We start from the raw sequence: 22435 nt of genomic DNA, 5'->3' as shown, positions 1-22435 counted from the left end.
GGTGTGAGTGGGCGGGAGTTTTGGGATTCTGTGGGGTTCTAATCCAGGACCTGCTTGTACTACAGTGTGGCCTTAGAGGAATCGCCAAAACCTTTCTGCACCTCAGTTTCCTCATCTGGTTAAAACAGCAGGTTGCAATGGTTAACCAAGGTTAGTGAAGATCCTGGCACAGCACCCACTGGTGCGTAGGAGCAGACTTGGACATCTTCATCCTTCATCCTCCATGCTCCCTGGTTTCAGTTTCAGGCCATTTCCTGCTGAGCTGTGCTGAAGACATGAGAAGCAACAGATTAGTGGGCTCATGATAAGACTTCATACATAGGAAGGCAGTTTTGAACCTCCCATTTTCACGCCAGTACAAGAGTTTGCGAATATTTCTCCATCAGGTGTTGTTTCCGTTTCTTTAAGGCATTCACTTTTTCCCACCTGGTCTTGGCATTTGACACTACCATTAATTTACCCTGGTTTTCATCTTAGCTTTCATTTTAGACTAGGTAGTTGTGTCGCTCTGCCCATTTGTTTTCAGGATAAGCCCCCGCCATATCCCTGGTGGATTCTGACTCACCTTGAACCATAACTCATCCTCCACAGTCTTGGATCTTGATGGATTCTGACTTGAAGAGGCTCATCCTTGAAATAATGGTCACCAGAGGGAGGCAGGTTCCCTGGAATTCAGCCTGTTAGTTCATCATTGTGGGTCTCCTCTCAGAGGTTCTCATTGCAATACTTGGGTTTCCATGCTCTCATAATTGGGGACTTGCTGCCAGAATGACTCTCTGTAAGTTGCAGGCAGGAACCGTTCTGCTGATGTAAACAGTAGGCTGGAGGTTATGTAGAGTTCATAGTTGGTTTTATGGTCTGTATGTCAGACTTAAGTGTTAATAGAGAATTGGATATTGGCTACACATGCCTTTAGAACAGATATTTACATGTCTTTTGTCCATGAACTGGTTAAACTGTTAGGGAAAATACTTCTAGCTCATGTTCTATTTATATACTAACCAGCAGACTTGAAGTAAAGGCCCCCAGACTAATCCGTCACAGGGAGACCTTCAGTCAAGAGATTAGTTTCCTTCCTCTTGCTGCCTCAAGATAACAGTCCGATTCTCTGTTATCAATACAGCCAGTTGCCTGTTTCCGGCTTCCTGCTCTCTGTGTTTGGATGTTGCTCATGGGAAATGATTTTTTTTACTTTTTCAAGTGAAGGCACAGCTGGGACTCCACCCTCCCATTTTCTTTTGTTTTCAATTGGATTCTTAAAAAACAAAAAACCAAGAGTTGAGCTTTGATGGGTATATTGTTAAAACTTGGTATAAATTGCCTTGTGACAATTGGCCCCTTTGGGTCATGTTAAAATATTGTCATAATTACACCCTCATGTATCTTGCAGCTTCGCTTTACCGAACAGGTGCGCATATGGTGGCATTTGCCCCAAAACAAAATCAAAACAATTTGTCAGGCTTTTAGGTTGCTGCCCGATCCCTTTTAACCTGAAAGACAGTACAGCAGTGCGTTGCTTAATGTCCATGGTGCAGTCTGTGAACTAGGATGTTAAGCGATCTGGGCGCTGTACGAGCATCATATCCTATACTTAGCGAAGCTCCATGGAATACCTTTTGTTTCACTTCTGAATCGATTCGTCTCTTTTACGTCTTGCTATTGCTATTACCAGCACTGGTTTTGCTGCGTTTGGGAGCCATGATGCACTTCTTGGTAATATTTTTGAGAGAAAATTAAACAGATAATGCTACAACACTGAAGAGAGAAGCATGATACTAGAGATCGAATGCTGCTGCCTGTGAGTCAAAGCATATACTGTTATATGCTAAACTTAGTTGTAAGTGAGGAAAGTTCACGTTAAAATAACGAGAAAGCGCAGTATAGTACATATATAAGCCTATCACGCAGGCATTTATTATGACTGTCAAGACACATGTGTTATAGGTTATATGTACTACATCATCGTATGCCTGGCAGCGCAGTCGCTTAGTATACAAGAGCCATGAGGTACACGTGTTGTGTGCAGGAAGCTGTTGCGTTTGCTGTGTCTGGTTAACCTCCACTAAGCCCTATTCTCCAATCAGGATTTCTGAACTCTATTACAACCTTATGGAACCACGGACATATACGTGGTTGGACGCTGCCCGAACGGACGTTACGTGGCGCATGACTGTACTACAAAATTACGCGTTGTCATTTGTCAGACCCTGAGAAATAATTGCAAGAGACAGTTCAGTTGTGAAAGATTTTCAGAGCTATACAGTGATACCAAGTTGGGCTTGTCTGGGTGGTTTGGAATTCCTCTCCCTCTTAATGTCAGCAGGACCATTACCACCAGCAGCAAGATTTATTGAGAGCCTGTTTGTTGGCCACTAAAGGTTTGGTGATTTATTCAACAGATGTTTATTGTGCACCTACTATTTAATGCCAGGCACGTGCCAAGGCTCTCAACAGGTGCAGAATTGGGTCTGTGCCCTGGAGGCAATTACAGGATAGTTGAGGAGATAGGACACCAGATACGTAATAAAGAGATTAGAGACGCATGCCATTAAATGATGGTTGCCCATTCAATAAGAGCAGGCCTCTTCAAAGAGCTGATCTTATCCTGGGTCTTAAAGCGGAGGACACAGGAAAAGAGAGTGTCCCTTCCAGGTTCAGAAGCTGGGGTAAGCAAAAGTGTAAAAGGCAAGAGTTCAGAGCATAATAACTAAGGACCCGTTGGGTTGCAACAGAGATGGATGTGTTAGGGGCTGTTTGGGAACCTTGAATGCCAGGCTCAGAGATTTGGATTGTCTTGAGGATGTGTGGGGGCCACTGAAGGGTTTGGTGTAGTGGGGTAACCACTGTTTGGGGAAGATAACTATGGCAGTGATATGTAAGGTGGATTAGAATGGGGAGAGACAGGAGATGGGGGACTTGGGTAACTATTGGAGGCTGGGGCCTGGGACTGTCCTAACTTATGAGTTTTTTCTTCCAAACTCACAAAAATACATTGTCGAAATCATTCTCTTGACCGCTCATCCTGTACTTCTTTGAAGTATCTTTTGTTATTATTTTTTTTAACTTCTCATTTTGTGTCCCCAGTTAAACCTTAAGTTTGATGAGAGTAGAAACCTTGTAGTAGATGGAGTTTTGCCTGTAGTAATCACTTTCTAAATATTGGAGTATTAATACTTTCAATTTCGGATTAGCCCACACCCAGCTGGTCACACAATATTATTGATATAAACAGCCGTTCATGGGATATGTTTATGGGACGACTGTTTCTTCATTTCCTTTTGACCTCTTCCCAGCTTGCATCCTCACACCTCCATTCATATTGTCAGCCCAGGTCTGTAACTTAGCTGTGTGTCTGTACAAGGCAAAAGTCCCACATGATTGCCGGCTCTTACTTAGGGTAGGACATTATCTTGGCACAGTCGAAGAAGAACCTGATAGGAAATGTTTTTGGGTTACACCCACAGGTTCAGACTCCTTGAAAAAGTAGAAAGAAGATTTGCTCTCTTAAGCCAGGTATAAATTCAGTCTTTGGAAGAAATGAATGGGGTCATTTGACAGTTCCTGTTTCTGTATTTCCCTTTTTTTCCTTCCATAGATGTTCCATGCCCTCAGGCCTTCCTTTATCCTGGCTCCTGTCTCTTTCCATAGCCAGACCATGGCAATGGAAATATGATGAGTGTGGTTGTATTTAGCACTCCATGCAAAGGGTATCCAGGAAAGTTGCTATATGATCATTTCCTTAACACAATGCCCTTATGTTCATCAAAGCTATTTCTGCATCCTGTAACTTGACTCACACTAACACAGTGTTTGTTTTCTCCAGTTGTAGCAAATTCTCTGGGGCAAATAAATATTGAAACATCACAACCTTCCAATGTTGGTAATAGTCGTTCCCTGAAAAGATAAGGAATAGATCTTATGCTTCTAGAAGGGGATGATGGTGGAGCAGATTTTCATAGCCCCTTGGTTTAACCATTAAGCGGGTGTGTTTCTCTGTGCTAAATATCTAACCCCTTTCTTCTAAGAGCCCTTCTGAACATTTCAACGTATTCGTCACATAACAAGAGGCACTTGGAGAGAAGGTGTAGCTATGGATCATAACATCTTTTAGCTTTCTGCTGTGTTAGAAGTCCCAACAGCATAGTGAACAGAAAGAGCCACACCCAAGGACCTTACACACGCCAGCTGCATCACTGCTTGCTGGTGACACTCTGCAGCCCTTAACCTCAGTGAGCGTGGGGCTTTCCTGGAGATGGATCCTGTATCCCACCTCCCTGGCAGAGTTACTGTGGTGTTAGTGAGCTTTGAGAAAGTAGAAATTGCTGTTCAGATGCATGATGGTGTCATTGTACAGCCAGAATTCTCCTTAGAAGCCGGGCTGGTGAGACTTCGTCTTACATACTTTGGGCATGTTATCAGGAGGAACCAGTCCCTGGAGAAGAACATGATACTTGGTAAAGTCGAGCGCAGTGAAAAGGAGGAAGACCCTCAATGAGATGGATTGGCAACGGTGGGCTCAGGCATAACAATGATTGTGAGGGTGGCACAGGACTGGGCAGTGTTTCGTTCTATTGTACGTAGGGTCGCTCCGAGTTAGAACTGACTCAGTGGCATCTAACAACAACAAAAAATCTTGTAAAATTATGTTTTCAAGAAATAGTATCATAATAGGATTTCACTTGCAACTTATTCCTTCAGGGATCAGAAGCTGATATAGTTTTACCACTCACTCGAGGGTGGGTTTTCTCTTCTGCTTCTCAGTCCTTCTCATTGACCCAGGTGGTTGGCTAATCTGTCTGCGAACCTATGGCGGCTGGTGGCTGGCGGCTCGGTCTTCATACTCAGAACCACTTCTGGTTCCTAGGTTTCCAGGGCTTCAGGGAGCATCTTGGTAGAATTTGTGGCTCTGGGAAACGTATTTAGAGAAACAGCTATAGGCTTCCTTCTTCCTGACTCCCATCCCAGCATTGCCACGGAAACTGCCCCACCAAGCTCCCCTCTTGCAGAGGGCTGCTGGCTCTTTTTGCCCTTTCTTTACTTGGTTCCACATTCCCTACTTCTCCCACCTCTGAATTACTAGAGCTTGCACTACTGCAAGTCCTGGGTTGTAGCGGTAGGTATGTGATGTCCATACTAAGAGATGGTAGTGTCCTCGGGCACTGTCTTGGGTTCTGCTCTGTGAGTTATGCATAACAGTCATTGACAAAGAAGTAAGGAATGTTTAAACCAGAAAAGGAAGGGCTGTGCTCAAACATGAAGACCTCTGTGGGAAAGAGCGAAGAAACTGCACCTCTGTGGCTTTGAAGGTGGAGCAAGCCTCGCTGGGCCACAGAGAGTCAGATCTAGCCATGATGCAGAGTTACCCAGCGATGGGGCAGATGCTTTCACAAATAAGGACTTGGATTAGGGTGTTGACATTATGGGTGATTTTAAATCTTGTATCACTGAAACATGTTTTTCGTTTTTATGCTAGAGGCTAGAGTTATGGTGATTGAGAACCCAGGCTCTGGAGCCAGCCTGCCTAGAGAGGTTTGAGAACCCAGGCACCGGTGCCAGCATACTTGGAGGGTTACTAGTTCCTACCTCATAGGGTTGTTGTGAGTATTGCAGGGCACTTAGATCCATGCCTGGGTCACAGTAAATGCTCAGGAAATGCTCTTACTATTTTAATAAAAGAGAAAGAACAACCCCCCTTCCTTTCTCTGTAACTTAAGCAACCTCCCACCTCACACACTTGCACACACAGTTTCCCTCATTGCTGGGATTTTTAAATCGTTTCTTTGGGGTGTTATAGAAGGGAATTTTTGCTTTTGGAAGAAGATTGATTTAGATGACTTCTAAAGGCTCATTGAACCCTGAGATTATGTGGTACAGTGATTCCTGGTAAGTTTTTTAAATGGTTTGAGTGTTGGGCTAAACTGGTGAGAACATGCTTTTTTGCTTGGAAAAGAAGAGGGAACTAATTTAACGAGCAGTTACGACAAGCTGGATACTTTGATGTACACATCACCACATCTCAACACTGGGGAAGCCTGTAGATGAGTCCCAGTAAATTAATACTGTATGGGAAGTTGGGACAAACACTACTGAGAGCTAACTCACAGGGAGCAGGGAGACAAGGGTGCCTGTTCCTTGGTGGCACCACCTGCCAAGTTTTGGGCTGGGCTGGAAGGGAATGGCTGCATCGGCATCAGGCTCAGCTGCATCAAGCTCTTGGGAGACGATGCAGGTGTGGGTGGTCATGGTAAGAGCCAGTATAAGTAGACCAGGAGTGATGTGGGAACAGAAATGCCCACCTTCACACAGATCCAGACCGGGCTCACCCTGTTTTACCCACTGCTTTGCTGCTGTGTGGCCCTCTGTTTCTGAAGGAAGCACACCCCGCCGGGTGTGAGTGGGCCTGAAGGCAGGGGATTTCTGCTGCCTGCGGGCCAGCACGCAAACCAGCACGATCAAAATGCCTTTGATGTGGGGAAAGAGAACGGTGAACGAGCAGCACACCAACTCAGTAAGCTCTGAGAGTGTAGCCTCAGATACTGCGGATGCCTGCTTTACCGGGGTTTCTCAGCTTCGGCACTGTTGGCACTTTGCACTTTGGACTGGTTAGTTTTTTATTGTGGGGGGCGGTGGGGTGGGGTGGGGGTGGCTGTGCATTGTAGGATATTTAGCAGCATCCCTGGCGTTTACCTGGTAGATGCCAGCAGTGCCCCAGTGTGATGATCAGAAATGTGCCCCACATGGCCATATATCCCCTGGGAGCAAAAGTGGTCTTGGTTAGAACCTCCGGCCTAATAACCAAATCTTTTTTTTTGTTGTACTTTAGATGAAGGTTTACAGATCAAACTAGTTTCTCATTAAACAGTACACATACTGTTTTATGACATTGGTTAACAACCCCACGACATGTCAATACTCTCCCTTCTCAACCTTAGGTTCCCTATTACCAGCTTTCCTGTCCCCTCCTGCCTTCTAGTCCTTGCCCCTGGGCTGCTGTGCCCCTTTAGTCTCATTTTATGGGCCTGTCCAATCTTTGGCTGAAGGGTGAACCATAGGAGTGACTTCATTACTGAGCTGAAAGGGTGTCCAGGGGCCATACTCTCAGGGTTTCTCCAGTCTCTGTCAGGCCAGCAAGTGTGGTCTGTCTTTTTGAGTTAGAATTTTTTTCTGCATTTTTCTCCAGCTCTGTCTGGGACCCTCTATTTTGATCCCTGTCAGAGCAGTCAGTGGTGGTAGCTGGGCACCATCTAGTTGTACTGGACTCAGTCTGGTGGAGGCTGTGGTAGATGTGGTCCATTAGTCCTTTGGACTAATATTGCCGTTGTAATAACCAAATCATAATATGGCGCTTATAACCAGTTGCCGTCAAGGCAATACTGACTTGTGGTGACCCCTCCATATGTGTCAGAGTAAAACTGTACTCTGTAGGGTTTTCAATGGCTGGTTTTTGCAAGTAGATCGCCAGGCCTTTGTTCGAAGGCCTCCCTGGGTGACTTGGTTAGCAGCTTTTGGTTAGCAGCTGAGTGCATTAACGTTCACACCGCCCAGGTACTCCATGGGCTGACTCCCTTTTCACATCACTGCGTTCGTCTCTCACCCGTACAACTTCCTCTGCTGCTCCCACCACCACCTCACACAGCTCAGGCACAGTGACAGCGGCTTGGAAACGCGCCTCTGGACTGTCTTCTGTTGTCTGTGCCAACAGCGTCTGGCCTTGCTGGGTTGGGAGTGCAAGGGTGATGTCATATACTTCCTGGGAAGGGTGGAACAAAGGACAGGGTCCCCAAGGACAGGCAGCCTCATCCTCAGCTAGGCCATTGGGTAGGTTTCCCCCTTCCTTCCCCTCCTTCCTGCTTCAGAAGTGTTTGTGTTCACCAGGCACTCCATTGTAAGAGGACATGCTAAGCTGGCCAGGCTTCGTCTCTCTCTTGAGCCTGTTTCCTGCCCCTCGAGTGTCGTGGGGTATTGATTCTGGTCCAGTCCCTGGTCGGGATCTTCTGTGCTGAGGAACTTAGACACCACGTGATTTTTTCTGGCACTCTGATGTTACCTGGGGCCTTCCAAGTACTTTGTGGAAAAATATATATATACTTGTGGGCCCAGTCTTACTCTGGAAGCTGTGAGGAGAGGCGAGGAGGAGAGAGGACAGGAAAGCTAACTTTGTCCTTTATCTAAACACTTGTTCTTCCTTTTTGGCCTCCTCTTCCTTCCTCCTCTCGTTCTCTGAGGACCACAGCAGCCCCGGAGAGCCCTCCTCACACAGCCCCTCTGTCTGTTTTTCTCTCAGCTCAGGCCTCACTGCTCCCACTCATGACCTCTCTGTAGGCACAGCCTTACCTCTTCATGGGGAGGGGGGTGCGGATGGGCTGTAACCCTTTAGGACAGAGTGCTGTCAGGAGTTCATTTACTGTCTTTTGAAGCAAATCCTTGGAATCTCCTCATGAAAGACCTTGTTAACTCCCTGTGGAGAACCTGAAAGGATCTGGGGCTGCTGCTTCAACGAGAGATTCCCCCCCAAGGGGTGACAGTTGACTGAGAAACACACTCTGCTTGTTCATTTAGAAATCATTTAATCCAGGCAGCCGTTTTCGTCTCATTCCCTTGATGGGCTGGGTGTGGCGGTGACTTTGAGCCCCAAACCCTTTATTAACAGCCTAGTACTCATCCCTGAGTCTTTATGAAAGTCATGCCCCAACCCCTGTGGAGCACATAAAGGATATTGTAATTTAAAGCATGCACGGTAGTTGACCCTGAGTACGTTTGAGCCAAAAGAGCTGCTTGGTGTGTGGGCAGAGGCCACCTGGGAAGTGTACCTGGGAGAAGCTCTGTGCACTTGTATCTGCTCTGAACGTGTCCTTCCTGAACAACCAACCTCAGGCTAAAACATACAGCTGCCTGGGACACCGTAGTGGAGTTTTGTTGTGATGAGGGCGTCATGACTGATGCGTGTGATCACCTGTCCTTTCTGAACAACCTACCTGAGGCCAGAACGTACAGCTGCCCATGACACCATGGTGGGGTTTTGTCGTGGTGACAGCATCATGAATGGTGCGTGGGATCACCTGTCTTTTCTGAACAACCTACCTCAGGCCAAAACATACAGCTGCCCGTGACACCATGGTGGAGTTTTGTTGTGATGACAGCATCATGAGTGATGTGTGTGACCACCTGTCTGTTCTAAACAACCCACCTCAGAACAAAACATAGAGCCGCCCATGACACCATGGTGGAGTTTTGTCATGATGATGGCGTCATGAATGATGTGTGTGATCACCTGTCCTCCTGTTATAGAACAGCTCCTTTTTCCGTCTGCAGCCGGCCCTTCACCACCTTTCCTCGTTCCCCTGATCCTGCCCTTTTTCCGAAAAAAAGGAAAAGAGGTGAAATTGGCCTAACAAAATCAATCATTTTAAAGCAAACTCTTACTCCTTGTTGTCGAGTCTAATTCCGACTCATAGCGACCCTATAGGACAGAGTAGAGCTGCCTTATAGGGTTTCCGAGGAGTGCCTGGTGGATTCGAATCACTGGCCTCTTGGTTAGCAGCCAAGCTATTAACCACTGAGCCACCAGCCACCAGGGCTCCGTTTAAAATGAACAGTTCAGTGCTACTTAGTGCATTCACAGTGTTTGTAGCTGTCACCTATGTCAAGTTCCAAAACATTTTCATCACCCCAGGTGGAAACCCTCTGCCGTCCCCATTGCCCCTCTCCCCCAGCTCCTGGCAACCACCAGTCTGTGCTTTGTCTCCACCGTGGCCTTGTGGCTCTGTACTTCTGTCTGTTTGGGGTTGGCCTTTGTTACCAAGGGAAGGCCCCCTCGTTCCCTCTGGACAGGCTGTTCCCACAGGGAAAGGCCAGAGGGAGGAGCTGCTCACGGCAGCAGGTGGCCGGGTGCCTAGGCAGGTGTCCGACCGCCTCACCTGCCAGGTTGCCAGCAGCGAGGTATCATCCAGTACCCTCACCCTCTCCCTGTGATGGCGGCCGCAGCAGAGCCTTCCGGCTCACCTCCCCAGCCTGCTGCCCGGTCTGCTGTCCTCTGGGCAAGCTGCGAACCCATTTCCCACAGGCCACCAGACAACATGCCCCATCAGCAAAGGCGGCTTTTTCATTGTCATCCAGTAATTTTGAAATACAGAAGAAATTGTTGGGATCCGCTCCTCTTTTGTGTATTTTCAGTAGGTTTGGGTCTGCACTGGAAGGAGTGTGTTTTGGATTCTTTGGGCGCAAGTTCGCACTGGCAGAACTAGAAGTGGGAGGAGTAACTGATAGGCCAGCTCTGCAGAGAACAGAATTGGGGAGAGTGTGTGGGTGGGTCCAGGGCACATCTGGGTCTCTGTTGAGGGTCATCAACAGGCTGCATGTAGAACAGCCTGCAGAGGCAAGAAGATCGGAAGCCTGTTTTTGGGATTGGAGGCCTGGTTCTGGGCAGATAGGTCTAGCGTTTTAGGTTTTGAATTGGGCAGAACTCAATTACTGAGGCTTGACAAACGATACTGTTTCCTGAATGACTTTAACATGCACTCACCACCCTTCTGACCACAAACCAGCATTTGGCTTTTCAAAGAATGGTAGAATTTGGAGATAATACAGCTATCCATTCGTTTGATAGACAAGCAAGTCTTTGCAAAACCCTGGGCCCAGGCCCCCGTTCTCCTGATGTCCAGCCAGATCTCTCTGACTCGTCCACGCTCTCTGTCACTTACTCTGCTGTTCACAGTGTGTGGCCATGTGACTGAGCAGGTGAAAAGGGCTCTAGCGGGTCATGGTTATGAGCGGCTTTATCCTGTCAGGTGTTTTTTAATGCATTTAATCCTTTGTACACGATTTTTTTTTTACGCGAGAGCAACAATCTCTTGCTGCCTCCTCAGTTTTTCCACCCTACCCCCATTCATGTCCTGTACACTTTTCCCACGCTCCTGATGGAAGGATAATAACTGTACCAAATACTCTAGAAACTTTACCAGGCAAATGTTATCCCAGTGGATCAGACTGCAGAGGACCCCATGCTGATCTACCGCATCCCGCTGCCCCTTCAGCAGAGGTGGGAGAAAGTGAAATGAAAGAGAGCAAAAGATAGGCTGCTGGCAGCATGCCCAGGGGCCCAAGGATTGTACCGTCCCCGTGTTCTCAGAGAGACAACGGTGGATGAGAGGTGCTAAGTAGATGTTTCACAAGAGTGTAGTTTTGTTGTTCCCTCCACTGGCTGATGATAAAGAGAGCTCTCCTCTGCTTGCAGATGAGCGTGAAGCCGTACAGAAGAAGACCTTCACCAAGTGGGTCAACTCCCACCTGGCCCGAGTGTCCTGCCGGATCACAGACCTCTATACTGACCTTCGGGATGGGCGGATGCTCATCAAGCTGCTGGAAGTCCTCTCCGGAGAGAGACTGGTAAGCGGGAACGTCACACCATGGGTGGGAGAAGATTTCCAAAAAGCCAAGTTGTCGGCTTGACGCCTGTTGAGTGCTGCAGTTAGCGGCTGATGTTTTAGAGAAGGAGAATCTTGATAAGTGCGCGAGTGAGGGCTTTGGGGAAAGCTGCAGTGTGATCTTCCGGGTCTGAGTGATGTTCTTGAACTGTGGTAAGCATCCTCATTCTGGTCGTTTGTGGGGTTACTACCCTGGGTCAGAAGATGTTGGCTTGTGTCCCCTGTTCAGCAGGGCAAGTGCTAGAAATTGAAAGGCCAGGCTTAGGTGCTGGCTCCAAGATAAACCTGTTATCCCATGGGATCATAGAATGATTTCTAAATTTGTGTTTTATTGATTCTCCAGAAAATCTGAGCTGCCATTTTCTTGGTGGCAAGAATTGAATTCAGTTGTCTGTGATTTTTCTGTTTTGTTTTCTTCTTTGCATGGGTTTTATTTTGGGGATAGAGAGGGAGGCTGGTGTTTTATAATCTCCTGGGGATCTAAGCTTCTGATGAATTCACCATGCGTTTTCTAGCAGGGAAGTTGTCAGTCCACGGTGGAAATCACATCCCCACTCTGTTTCCCAGAGCTTCGGCAGCCCTCTGTGATCTGACTCCTGCTGTAAACCCAAGCAGCTTAAAGCAGCCATTGCAGCTAACCCAGCAGGTTTTGTCTCCCTCAGTCTGAAATGGCTGCCCTGCTCTACCAGAGCACAGGCGGTTACACAGGTGGTTGTGGGGCTGAGCCAAAAGTTGACGCCCAGGGAGAGAGAGCCCCACATCTGTAGTGACATCACCAGGAAAGTGTGATGCTAGGGGCTGGCAGGGCTGCCAGAGAGCCTTATTTTTAACTTGTTCCTCCACCCTGTAACTTGACAGCCGCAGTGGGTCTTTCTGCAGACCGATCCACACACCTCTGACCGCTGGCGAGGGGCGGAGGTGGCACTCTGCCCTATTGTTAGCCCAAGAGAAGAATTGCCTTTTTGAGCCTGAGTGAGAATGGGCGTCAGTTTTCTCTCCCTGCGTCTCTGTTCAAGAGCAGGGCCCTCTAAAGGCTGCGGGGGTCCCCAGTAACCTGGAGCAGGCCTCATCCATGCTGTTTGTTCCCTGAGTGTGCAGGTCTTGTTTCCTCATTTTCTGTGAGCGTTTGTGGGTCAGACTAGACAAAAACTAAATAAAGGTGGCACCTGCTCAAAATCACACTGGCTGCGTGAGGGTGGTTTGCGAGGTGTTTTTTTTTGTTTGTTTTGGTTTAGTGTCGTAAACACTTATTTTAAAAAAAAAAAAACTACAGAGGAGAGACTTGAATTAAAAAAACACAAAGCCTGGAGAAACCCCGAGAGTATGATCCCCGGACACCCTTTTAGCTCAGTAATGAAGTAACTCCTGAGGTTTACCCATTAGCCAAAGGTTAGACAGGCCCATAAAACAAAACCAGACTAAGGGGGCACACCAGCCCTTGGGCAAGGACTAGAAGGCAGGAGAGGAAGGAAAGCTGGTAATGGGGAACCCAGGGTCAAGAAGGGAGAGTGTTGACATGTTGTGGGGTTGTTCACCAATGTCATAAAACAGTATGTGTACTAACTGTTTAATGAGAAACTAGTTTGTTCTGTAAACGTTCCTCTAAGGTACAATTAAAAAAAGAGTGTCATATACAGGAGCAAAATGGTTTGGACCAAAAGAAAAAAAGAAAAAGACATAGGCATTTCAAAAGGGAGGTGGATCTGCATGGTGAGGGTGGGCAGGTCGCTCATTTGATTGCGTTTTGATTTGTTTTCTAAACCAAGTTTTGCTTGGGCGCCTGGGCTGGAATTATTGTGATATGCAGCTTTAAATGTAATTTTTGTAACCAGGCTTTTTTCTGACCTCTCAGCCTTCCTCTGCCCCCGCCCCCCACCCCCTTGACTTTCAACCTAGTATGATTGTTTATTGATTTTTTTGGAATGGTGCTTTGAAAGCGGCCCCACAAAATCATTAAAGGTCACGGGGATAGGAATTAGTTTGAACATTTATTTTCGTTCCAATAGGGTCCAGTCTTTCTAGGGCTTAGGGAGTAAATGGTTCACCTTCCAAAGGGCCATAATTCTTTTATGCCAAGAAGATTGTGTCCTTGATAACGCCTGAGTCATAAGCGAAATCAGGCACGTGGCCCTTTATTCTGAACAGGGTAACAAAAATATTAGTGCAGAGAAGAACACAACCAACAAAGCATAGTTCTTAGTCATATGTGGGTACCTCTCAGGCCTCTCTGTCTGCTGCTAGCGGTAGATATTTTTGCTGTGACCCAGAGACCTAAGAAGGCAGGAATGAAGAAGAGGTAAGATGGCCACCATCTCCCACCTCTTAGGCAGCCAGTGTGAGAAAATTGTTCAGCAGTGACGCAGCACTTTGTAAAACCCCCAGCTGCCTTGGCTTCTCTTCCTATCCATTCCTCACAGCCATTCCTGATTATAGGACAAGCAGGCTTACTAATCTTCTTATTCCCAAAATAAGGATGTGGTAGAGGGAGCTGAAGCTCTTGTTCATTGGGACTGGAGACTTTTAGCCTCTTTGGCACTGTTGTTTATTTGGTTCACGGAACTTTCTGGAAGAGACACAAACCACACTCTGCCTTTGGCTGCAGAGGCTGCCAGGGCCTCAAGTTAGAGACCCTCCCTGCAGGAGACTTCGTTTATGAGGGCTTGCGCAAAGGATCCTTGTGCTTTAAGATTCCAAAACTAATGAGGTGTTTAGAGCTTCCAGGCCTCGGTAAATGAATGTCCACAGTGAAACGTGTGTCATCAGATAACGTTTAGTCAGCTCTGGGCTTTCTGCACCAGTGATCCAAAGCCCTGGGTAATGTAAACATTTGTGATCCACCTGGAGCCAAGTCCCAGTCGGCATTTCAGCCCCAGCACTTAGCACCAGCTTGGCAGTAGGTTGTAGATAAATGTTTGAGGGACTAGACTATACCACATTTACTTTCTTAGTAGATTCTTAGAGCCATTTCATCCCTTTCCTTTTACAGAGTAGAAAATTTGTGTGATTTTTTATTTTTCTAACTGAGTGACTCTCAAAGAAACATTAGTGTAGAGATCCTGACCAAATTCCACTCCAATCCCACCCTGAATTCTGGCTCAGTAAAATTTGAGTTACATCTGAGCAGGGGTTTTTGTTTTGTTTTAAATCAAGGAACTTGATTTTTATCAACTAGAGAACATTAGAAGGCAGAAATCCCCATATCTGGTCTTGTCTGGCTTGGAAACGCTATGGGGCAGTTCTGCTCTGGCCTGTAAGATCACTATGAGTTGGAATGGCAACGGGTTGTTTTGGTTTGGGGTCCTGGCTTGGGCAGAATTTGTGTCCAGAAGTGCCTTCTTCTGCCTCAGGTACATCAGCTCGATGGAGCAACGAGCAAACCATGGGCAGAGCCAAGAGTTTCCTGCTAATTGGGATTGGATTGATGAGGACGAAAACCATCCCTTTCCAGCATCTTATTCAGAAATCGCTCTGGACTGTTAATTCTTCATAAAGGTCTCACTTTAAAATTCCCTGCCAAATATAGACGTTTTTCTTTAACATCGGATTAGCAGGTGAAGTGTAGGCATAGACCTGTGCTGGTCACTGTAATGGGACCCAGGTCTCAGGGCCGGAGTAGGACATGACTGAAGGGTAACTGTTTGTCGGCGGCAGCATCAGCCTCTGAAGGGAGTGAGACCTCCAGGATGATACCATCAGGCTCAGAGTTTGGTGGGGGAGTTGAGCCCTCCGATCATAATTCGTATTAGAAGCTTACCTGTGCCTGCCACCTTACAGGTCTCACAGGAAAGAATGATTCTGAGTGAGGTGACCAGCTTTCTGCCTGCCCCTGCTGGACTGAGCCCTGGCCTCTGACCGAGACCAACGAGACTTTTCTGAACACCTCTACACTCTACCACACTCTCCCCCCAACCTCCATTTCCAATCACAGATATCACTGTGGAATTATATCATGGGATTAATTGTTTCCTGGGATTCAGACTTCTTACTATGTTAGTTAATCTCTAGGAAGAGAAAGCAACAACAACAACAACAAAAAAATTTTTTTTTTTCCGGCCAAATTCCAAAACAGGCTGAGCTAGGTGGAAAAGTTAAATTTATCCTGAGGTTTGTTAAGCCTTGAATCCCACATTGAACTGCTCCGAGCAGGTTTTTCATATAGCCTTTATAGAAGAATCAGGCAGGCACGTATTGTTGTCGAAACAGGGCTTTGTGGACCAGCCATGGGAACTAGCTGTTATGTGGGAGAGTTTATTTTTGTTCTAAACAACCAGCCTCAGAAGATCTCAGCCTGTTAAGGTGGGGTCTAACTGAGCACATATGAAAAGTGAAGCAGTGGTGATAGGGACCATCTGACGAAGCACCAGATAAATGGTCCCAAAGCCTTGGGGTTCAGAGGAGCAAACAAGCCCTCTGGATAGGGAGTCAGGAAACCTTAGCAGTGGGGTGGGGTTCCAGCTGGGTCCAGGGGAGAGGGTCAGATGTGGCTAGCCAGAGAACACCGGGGTAGAGTATCACCTGTGGGGATGAGTTTGTGCACAGGCCCAGAATTGGGTTAAGTGAAGAGCTTCTGAGGGAGGGCGTGAGAGACTGGTGTCAGGGAAGCCTCCAGCTAAACTGGAGGGTTTGTTTTTTTTTTTGGAAGAGCACACACATTATCTCATTTAGTTCTCACAGCCTAGTGAAATGGGTAACTTGCTATTACCCCGTGGTGTAGAAGACGTGGGCAGTGTTACCGGTGACTTGCCCAAGGCCCGTATTTCCAGTAAGTGGTGTATCTGGGACTCCAGCCTGCCTTCCTGTCTCTCAGTCTCATTCCCACTGGACTGTGCTAAAGAGAATATGCTCCTTGGGGCAGTGGGTCCCAACCCGGAAGGAGACAGGCAGGAATTAATGGAACACAGTGTGTTGTTCCCTGATTAACTTAATTGGGTAAGAATCACTAATACTCTTCTGAAAGCTCAAAGTTTGATGTCTGTGATGTCTAGGGAGGAGGCTGGGGGCTTACTATGAAATTAATTTCTTCCTCGTACTGCTCTCCCTTCCGTGTGTCTCTCTCCTATTCAAGACGGAGCCACATCGGCTCAGGAAGCATTTGTTTCCTCTTTTCCATCTCTGTTGTTGCTGTTGTTGTGGGGCCGTCAAGTCCATTTCTACTCATACGAGTATTTCCATTTCTAGGCTTTGACCAAAAAAAAAACCTACCATATGATTATTCCATAGTTCTGCACATCCTGATGCCTGCAGAGTGTAACTGTGGGGTCACTGTGAGTCAGAACTGACCCAATGGCACTTAACTACAAGAACAACAACAGTTTGCTTCTCATAGTAGAGCTTGGCTTAGCTGCTCTGAGAAGTAACTAGAATTGTGTTGTCAGGTCCTATAGGTGGTTATTTGGTCCCATAGTTCCCACTCTTCCTTTGGAATCAGAAAGGATGGGTCTGGAGCAAGGCCTGGAATTGAGGTGTGGTTGTTAAAGATCTGGGACTGGAAAGGGACCGAAGGGACCTTGGGAAGGGGAACAGGAAAAGCACTAGCAAAACAAAGGAACACAGACTGTGGTGTGGGAGGAGAAGGGAAGCTTGATGGAATGGTTTAGAGGAGGAAATGCCTATGAGCAAACACAGGCATTTCCTAAGAGAACTGCCTCCCTGCCTGCAGAGCCGCCCTTGATACAGTCACGTGTGAGGCTGGTATCGATCCTGAACTCCTCATTAATGGCATTTCAAAGTATCCCATCAGAAATGACATACAGGATGGAAATGCACGTGTTGCCGTGGGAACAGACCTGGGCCATGCTAGGAATTTGACGATAATTAATGGAGACAGGGCTGGGAAAGCTCCTTTTGTTGGCCAAATCAGCCGCTCTTGAGGGGAGGCCGGAGCCAGTGTTTGTTACTGAGAGATGCACCCCTCCCCCCAGGTCCTGTGTGTTTTCGTTTTCTGCATTGTTGGTGCTGCTTCCTTTTGAGAAGGTGAAAATGTAGTAACGTAAAAATAGCTCTGGCAATAAATGAAAACCATCCCCAAACTGGGAGCTGAGTCATTTCCTCTCATGTGGAAATGTGTAGCACCCTTCCTCATCATCCGTCTTCTGGGTATTTGGTATAATATACAGAGAATGGACCCTGGTGGCGCAGTGGTTAAGAGCTCAGCAGTTAACCAAAAGGGTCGGCAGTTCGAATCTACCAGCTGCTCCTTGGAAACCCTATGGGGCAGTTCTGCTCTGTCCCGTAGGGTCGCTATGAGTCAGAGTCGACTCAGTGGCAACAGGTTTGGTTTTCTGGTTTATAAAAAGAATGAATTTTGCAATCCTGGTCTGTGACATACTGACTAGCTGGACGAATTACTTAATCCATCTGAGCTTCAGTGTGTCTTCATCTATAAGATGACGATGTTAGTGATAATGGAAAGTAATTATTATTATTATTATACAGGTTATTGTGGGGATTGAGTGTGGTAATAGGTGTAAACCGCCTAACAGAGAGATGAACACGCAGTCATTGCTCAAAAAAAGGCAGATAAGAATTTTTAGCTCTTGAGAGCTATGCGGAAACCCTGGTGGTATAGTGGTTAAGTGCTAAGGCTGCTAACCAAAGGTTGGCAGTTCAGATCCACCAGGCACTCCTTGGAACCTCTATGGGGCGGTTCTACTCTGTCCTGTAGGGTCGCTATGAGTCAGAATCGACTCGACGGCACTGGGTTTGGTTTTGGTTTTGAGAGCTATGCAGTTTATTTTACCAACAGTAATTCTGTCTATAGCTCTGTGAGATCATCACATCTCTCAAAACTAATTTCCTGTGAGTATTGCCTCCTAAACGTGTCCAAGTATCATGTCTTAAACAATTTAGAAGCCTTCTCTGAAGCAAATGAAACACAAGACTTGAGAGTTAAAGTACTTGAGTTTTAGTCTTGATTCTTCCTCTCGCTCACACGGTGCCCCTGGCGTGTAAGTCACGGAACCTTATCGTGTCTTCTTGGTCCTTGTAGTTCGAAAGGCGTTAATATGCTACTGACGTTGAGTGAGGTTCAGTTGAGATGATACATAGGAGTGTCTTAGTGGCATGAGGTCCCTCCCCTCTCTGCTCCCTTCTCTTTCTCCTATCTCAAAAGAGACTGACTCAAGATACAACTGAGTCCTGTAGACTGAGTGTTGCCTCATTAATGTAACTGCCTCTAATCCTGCCTCACTAACATCGTACCCAGACATCACAGAGGGTTAGGATTTACAACACATAGGGCAATCACATCAGGTCACAGAATGGTGGACAGCACACAGTACTGGGAGTCATGGCCTAGCCAAGTCGACAGACGTTTCTGGGGACACGTTCAGTCCATAACAGGAAGCATGATGGCTGGCGTGCGCCCGACTTCAGGAGGCTGCTGGGCGTACCTTTGAAAGCGGGAAGGCCGGCGTCAAACTGTTTATACAGAATTGGAGTCCTAGAATTTTAGACTGAGCCCATCCCTTTCGTTTTTGTCTCTGACCTTTTCTCTGCCTGGTCGAGGGCTTGATTTTGGTGGAACAAGTATTATCTGGCATAACGTAAATAACAAATCCTAGCATTTCCCATATAGCCAATTTGAATTTGGTTTTGAAGTTTCTCCAGAGAAAAGATCTTTTTAATTTTCAAGATTTGTATTTGCATATTTATTTTGAAGTAAGGAAAGTTATCATAATAGTGTAAAAAGCTTGATGTTTGGAGAACTTTTCTTTTTTCCATTATTTGAAAAGAGAGTTTGCCACTTGGGTGCAAGGCATCTGGTTGTAGTCTGATCTCCTCAGGGTCCAGCACACTCTTCCATTCTTGCCTGTCCTTTTTTCATAGGAGAAGACAAAGTCAGGAATAGAACAACACTCTGAGACGAGACAGGCTTAAAATGACCACTTGTCACCCAAGGCTTCTTCCCTTCGGATGTTTTCCACCTAGCAAATAACTCAGGATCTTAACTTCAGAGGGAGACGTGGGGGATGGCCAAGATTTTAACCGAGGGATGACTGTGGATCTTAACTGAGTCTGTCCACGTGGCTCCACATGTGGCCGCCTGTCCCTTATGAGACCAGCTCTTGGCACACACCAAGCCCAGTCCGTCCACGGGCATTCACTACGTGCATCTCTTGTGCGCAGAACCGAACCGGAGGCCGCCGAGAGCAGGGCAGAAGCGTAAATAAAGCATCCTCCCTGCTCTCAAGAAGCCCGCGGTCTAGTTGGAAGGAGGGAGAGCAATGCCTGAAACAGCAGCGGAGATGTAAGACAGGATGCGACGAGGCCATCAGCTGTGTGGCCCGGAACATAGTGTGTGGAGCTGGGGGACATGGGGGAGCTGGAATGGCTGTGCTGTACCGTGACATGGCGAGATCAGCCAGAGAGAGTGGGGAGAGGGGAGCCGGGCGGTGGAGGGTATCAGCTTGCTTTTGACAGAGTGGGAAAGTAGAGACCCACTGCAGATTTTGTGTATTTCTATTTCTTTATAGATACCTTTTCTTTGTTTATTTAAAGCCTCTTTTGGATCTTAGATAACTGAGTGAAAGGAAAAGAAGTTCGTGGCTCAAATTAATGGCTACTGCCATACACACATGTATGTGTATATATATATTTTTTCCTTTATCTTTCTTTCCAGTAAGTCACCATTTTACTCAACCTTCCTCCCCACCACCCTCACAAAACTACCACTTGAAAATTCTTCTGACTTGGTGGTATAACCCCTTTTAGAAATTTCAAGCTAACCTTATGGAGCCACCCAAAGTAGCCCCTGGCAAACCTCTTTCCACATGTCAAGCAGTCAGAAAAGCCTTTCAGGTGTCTCGCCAGGCTTCTGCAAAAACTCGTCAGTGTGGCAGCAGTAGTGCTGGGATGTTTTGTTAAAACTGGGCCCTTTTTTTTTTTCTCTCAGCTTTCAGTTTATGTGCTAGTTTGTAAATTGTGTCGCTTTCGCGTTTAAGTGAATCTCCAAAGTGATGGGTTACCATGGCTCAAGCAGTCAGCTTTCTCTTCGAAGGCTGGTAGAGAGCACGGTGCTTGGAGCAGATGAAGGCGCGTCTGTCTAGTGTTTTCATTTGTGGCCGTGCGTGAGTTCTGGGCCGTCTCTGCCCCGTTGGCTGACACGTTTCCACCTTCTGCTCTCCCGTTTCTAGCCGAAGCCCACCAAGGGACGGATGCGTATCCACTGTCTGGAGAACGTGGACAAAGCCCTTCAGTTCCTCAAGGAGCAGAGAGTCCACCTGGAGAACATGGGGTCCCACGACATCGTGGATGGGAACCACCGGCTGACCCTCGGCCTCATCTGGACCATCATCCTACGCTTCCAGGTGAGGAGTTTGGCCCAGGGGTGCTGCTGATGCTCAGAGCTTAGGCAGACCTCTCAGGTGTGAGCATCCCCGTGAAGCTGGCCTCCCCACTCCGGTGGGACCAGAAGGGCCATCTCAGCGTCAGGTGTGCAGAGCGGTGTGTCACCTGCAGCCTTTGGGACTCAGTAGTGACCTGTGGACACATGGCAGATACAGGATCCGCCACAGTTTTACTAGCCCCTGGCAGTCTTGGCGCTGGAGCCTGGTGGCACAGTGGTTAAGAGCTATGGCTGCTGACCAAAAGATCAGCATTTTGAATCCACCAGCCACTCCTTGGAAGTCATATGGGGACAGTCCTACTCTGTCCTGTAGGGTCACTATGAGTCAGAATCGACTCGACCGCAATGGGCTTGGTTTTGGTTTTTTGGCAGTCTTGGCTGTGGGGTCAGATACAACTCACTGGCATGGGGGTCTCCAGGCTGCATCGCCACTAGCTACTCTAGACGTCTGGTTTCTCCCACTTGGCTTTCAGGAGCAAAGGTGTAAGGACATGGCTGGTGCTGGGATATTAGTGCTGTCTGAACTTCACCGGTTCTTTCCACGTATTAGAGAATATTTTTAGGAGGGACTATTGGGGTCATGACGTGTATGTGCACACGTGTGTGTGGAGGGTGGGGGGCTCCACTCTCACCTTCTCATTCCCCTTGGGATGTGGGGAAGCAGTCCTCAAGGGAGGGGGGTGCAAAAGCCTTTGTCTGAGTCGTTGAGAATTTTATGGGTTGGTTGTACTTAGGGAGAAAGGTTCTAAAGTTATAGAAGCATCTTAAGCCAGAAGGTACCCTCAAGGTCCTTTTGTCCAGTTTCTTCACTTTACAAAGGAACGAAGGATACAGAGAAGTTAGGCACCTCTCCTGGGATTCTACAGCTGGTTAGGGCTGGGGTGGGTGCTTCTGACCCCTAAGAGCCAGTGCTCAGGACACTCAGGATTTCAAGGTTGTGAAACCCTCCCCCCCACAGCGGGGCTCCTGGCTGTCTGTCTAGGTACATACTTCTTGCTTTTTGATTAAAATTTGAAATGCAGGAAAAACTTCCTACCACAATGTGGGGTTACTCTGCATATGAATGTCCTAGCATCCCCAGCCCCTCCACTGCCTTTCCTTCTTGCTCTGCCTCTTTGATAAAGGCCTGCATGGTTTTTCTGGGTAAATAACAATCTCACGCGAAAAGGGAAAAACAAATGCAAATGATGGCTCTCTTTGTTTTCTTATTAAAACTCTAAATTTGGCCCGAGACCAGCCTCCTTTCTCTCTCACTTCCCTGAGGATGGAGTTTGCGTTCACAGTGTTCTGGGTGCATGGAGGGAGTGGAGTGGGCTAACACAGAGTCATACAAAGAAACCGGCCCCTGAAAGGGTGGGTCCCAAGCCTGGCCAATCATCTGACTCCTTGGAAAAGCTTTTTAATCATTCAGACTCCCAGATCCCAGCCCACGGGCCCTTTTTAATCATTCAGACTCCCAGATCCCAGCCCACGGGCCCTTTTTAATCATTCAGACTCCCAGATCCCAGCCCACGGGCCCTTAAGTGGATCTCAGGAGGGTACCCCTGTTGACCTGTTGATGATGATGTCATTAAGGGAGTTAACTGCCACCATCAGTGGCTTTTTTTGTGCAAACAGAACTCTTGTGCAGGTATTGTCATTTGGTTCCTAAATGATTTGAAAATGG

The 22435-nt window shown here is 47.3% G+C and overlaps 1 protein-coding gene across 4 annotated transcripts in view; it reads left to right on the top strand.

Moving 5' to 3' along the window:
* SPTBN1 (spectrin beta, non-erythrocytic 1) overlaps nt 1-22435 on the top strand; it is a 221969-nt gene that overhangs the window by 135637 nt on the left and 63897 nt on the right. For all 4 annotated transcript variants that reach the window (XM_049870437.1, XM_049870438.1, XM_049870439.1 and 1 more), the window contains 2 exons: nt 11234-11385; nt 20558-20731. In XM_049870437.1, the coding sequence (XP_049726394.1) occupies nt 11234-11385; nt 20558-20731 (326 nt within the window). The remainder of the gene's footprint in view (nt 1-11233; nt 11386-20557; nt 20732-22435) is intronic.

Source organism: Elephas maximus, chromosome 26, assembly GCF_024166365.1.
Source record: "Elephas maximus indicus isolate mEleMax1 chromosome 26, mEleMax1 primary haplotype, whole genome shotgun sequence".
Lineage (NCBI taxonomy): Eukaryota > Metazoa > Chordata > Mammalia > Proboscidea > Elephantidae > Elephas > Elephas maximus.
This window is presented reverse-complemented; position numbering and strand designations above follow the sequence as displayed.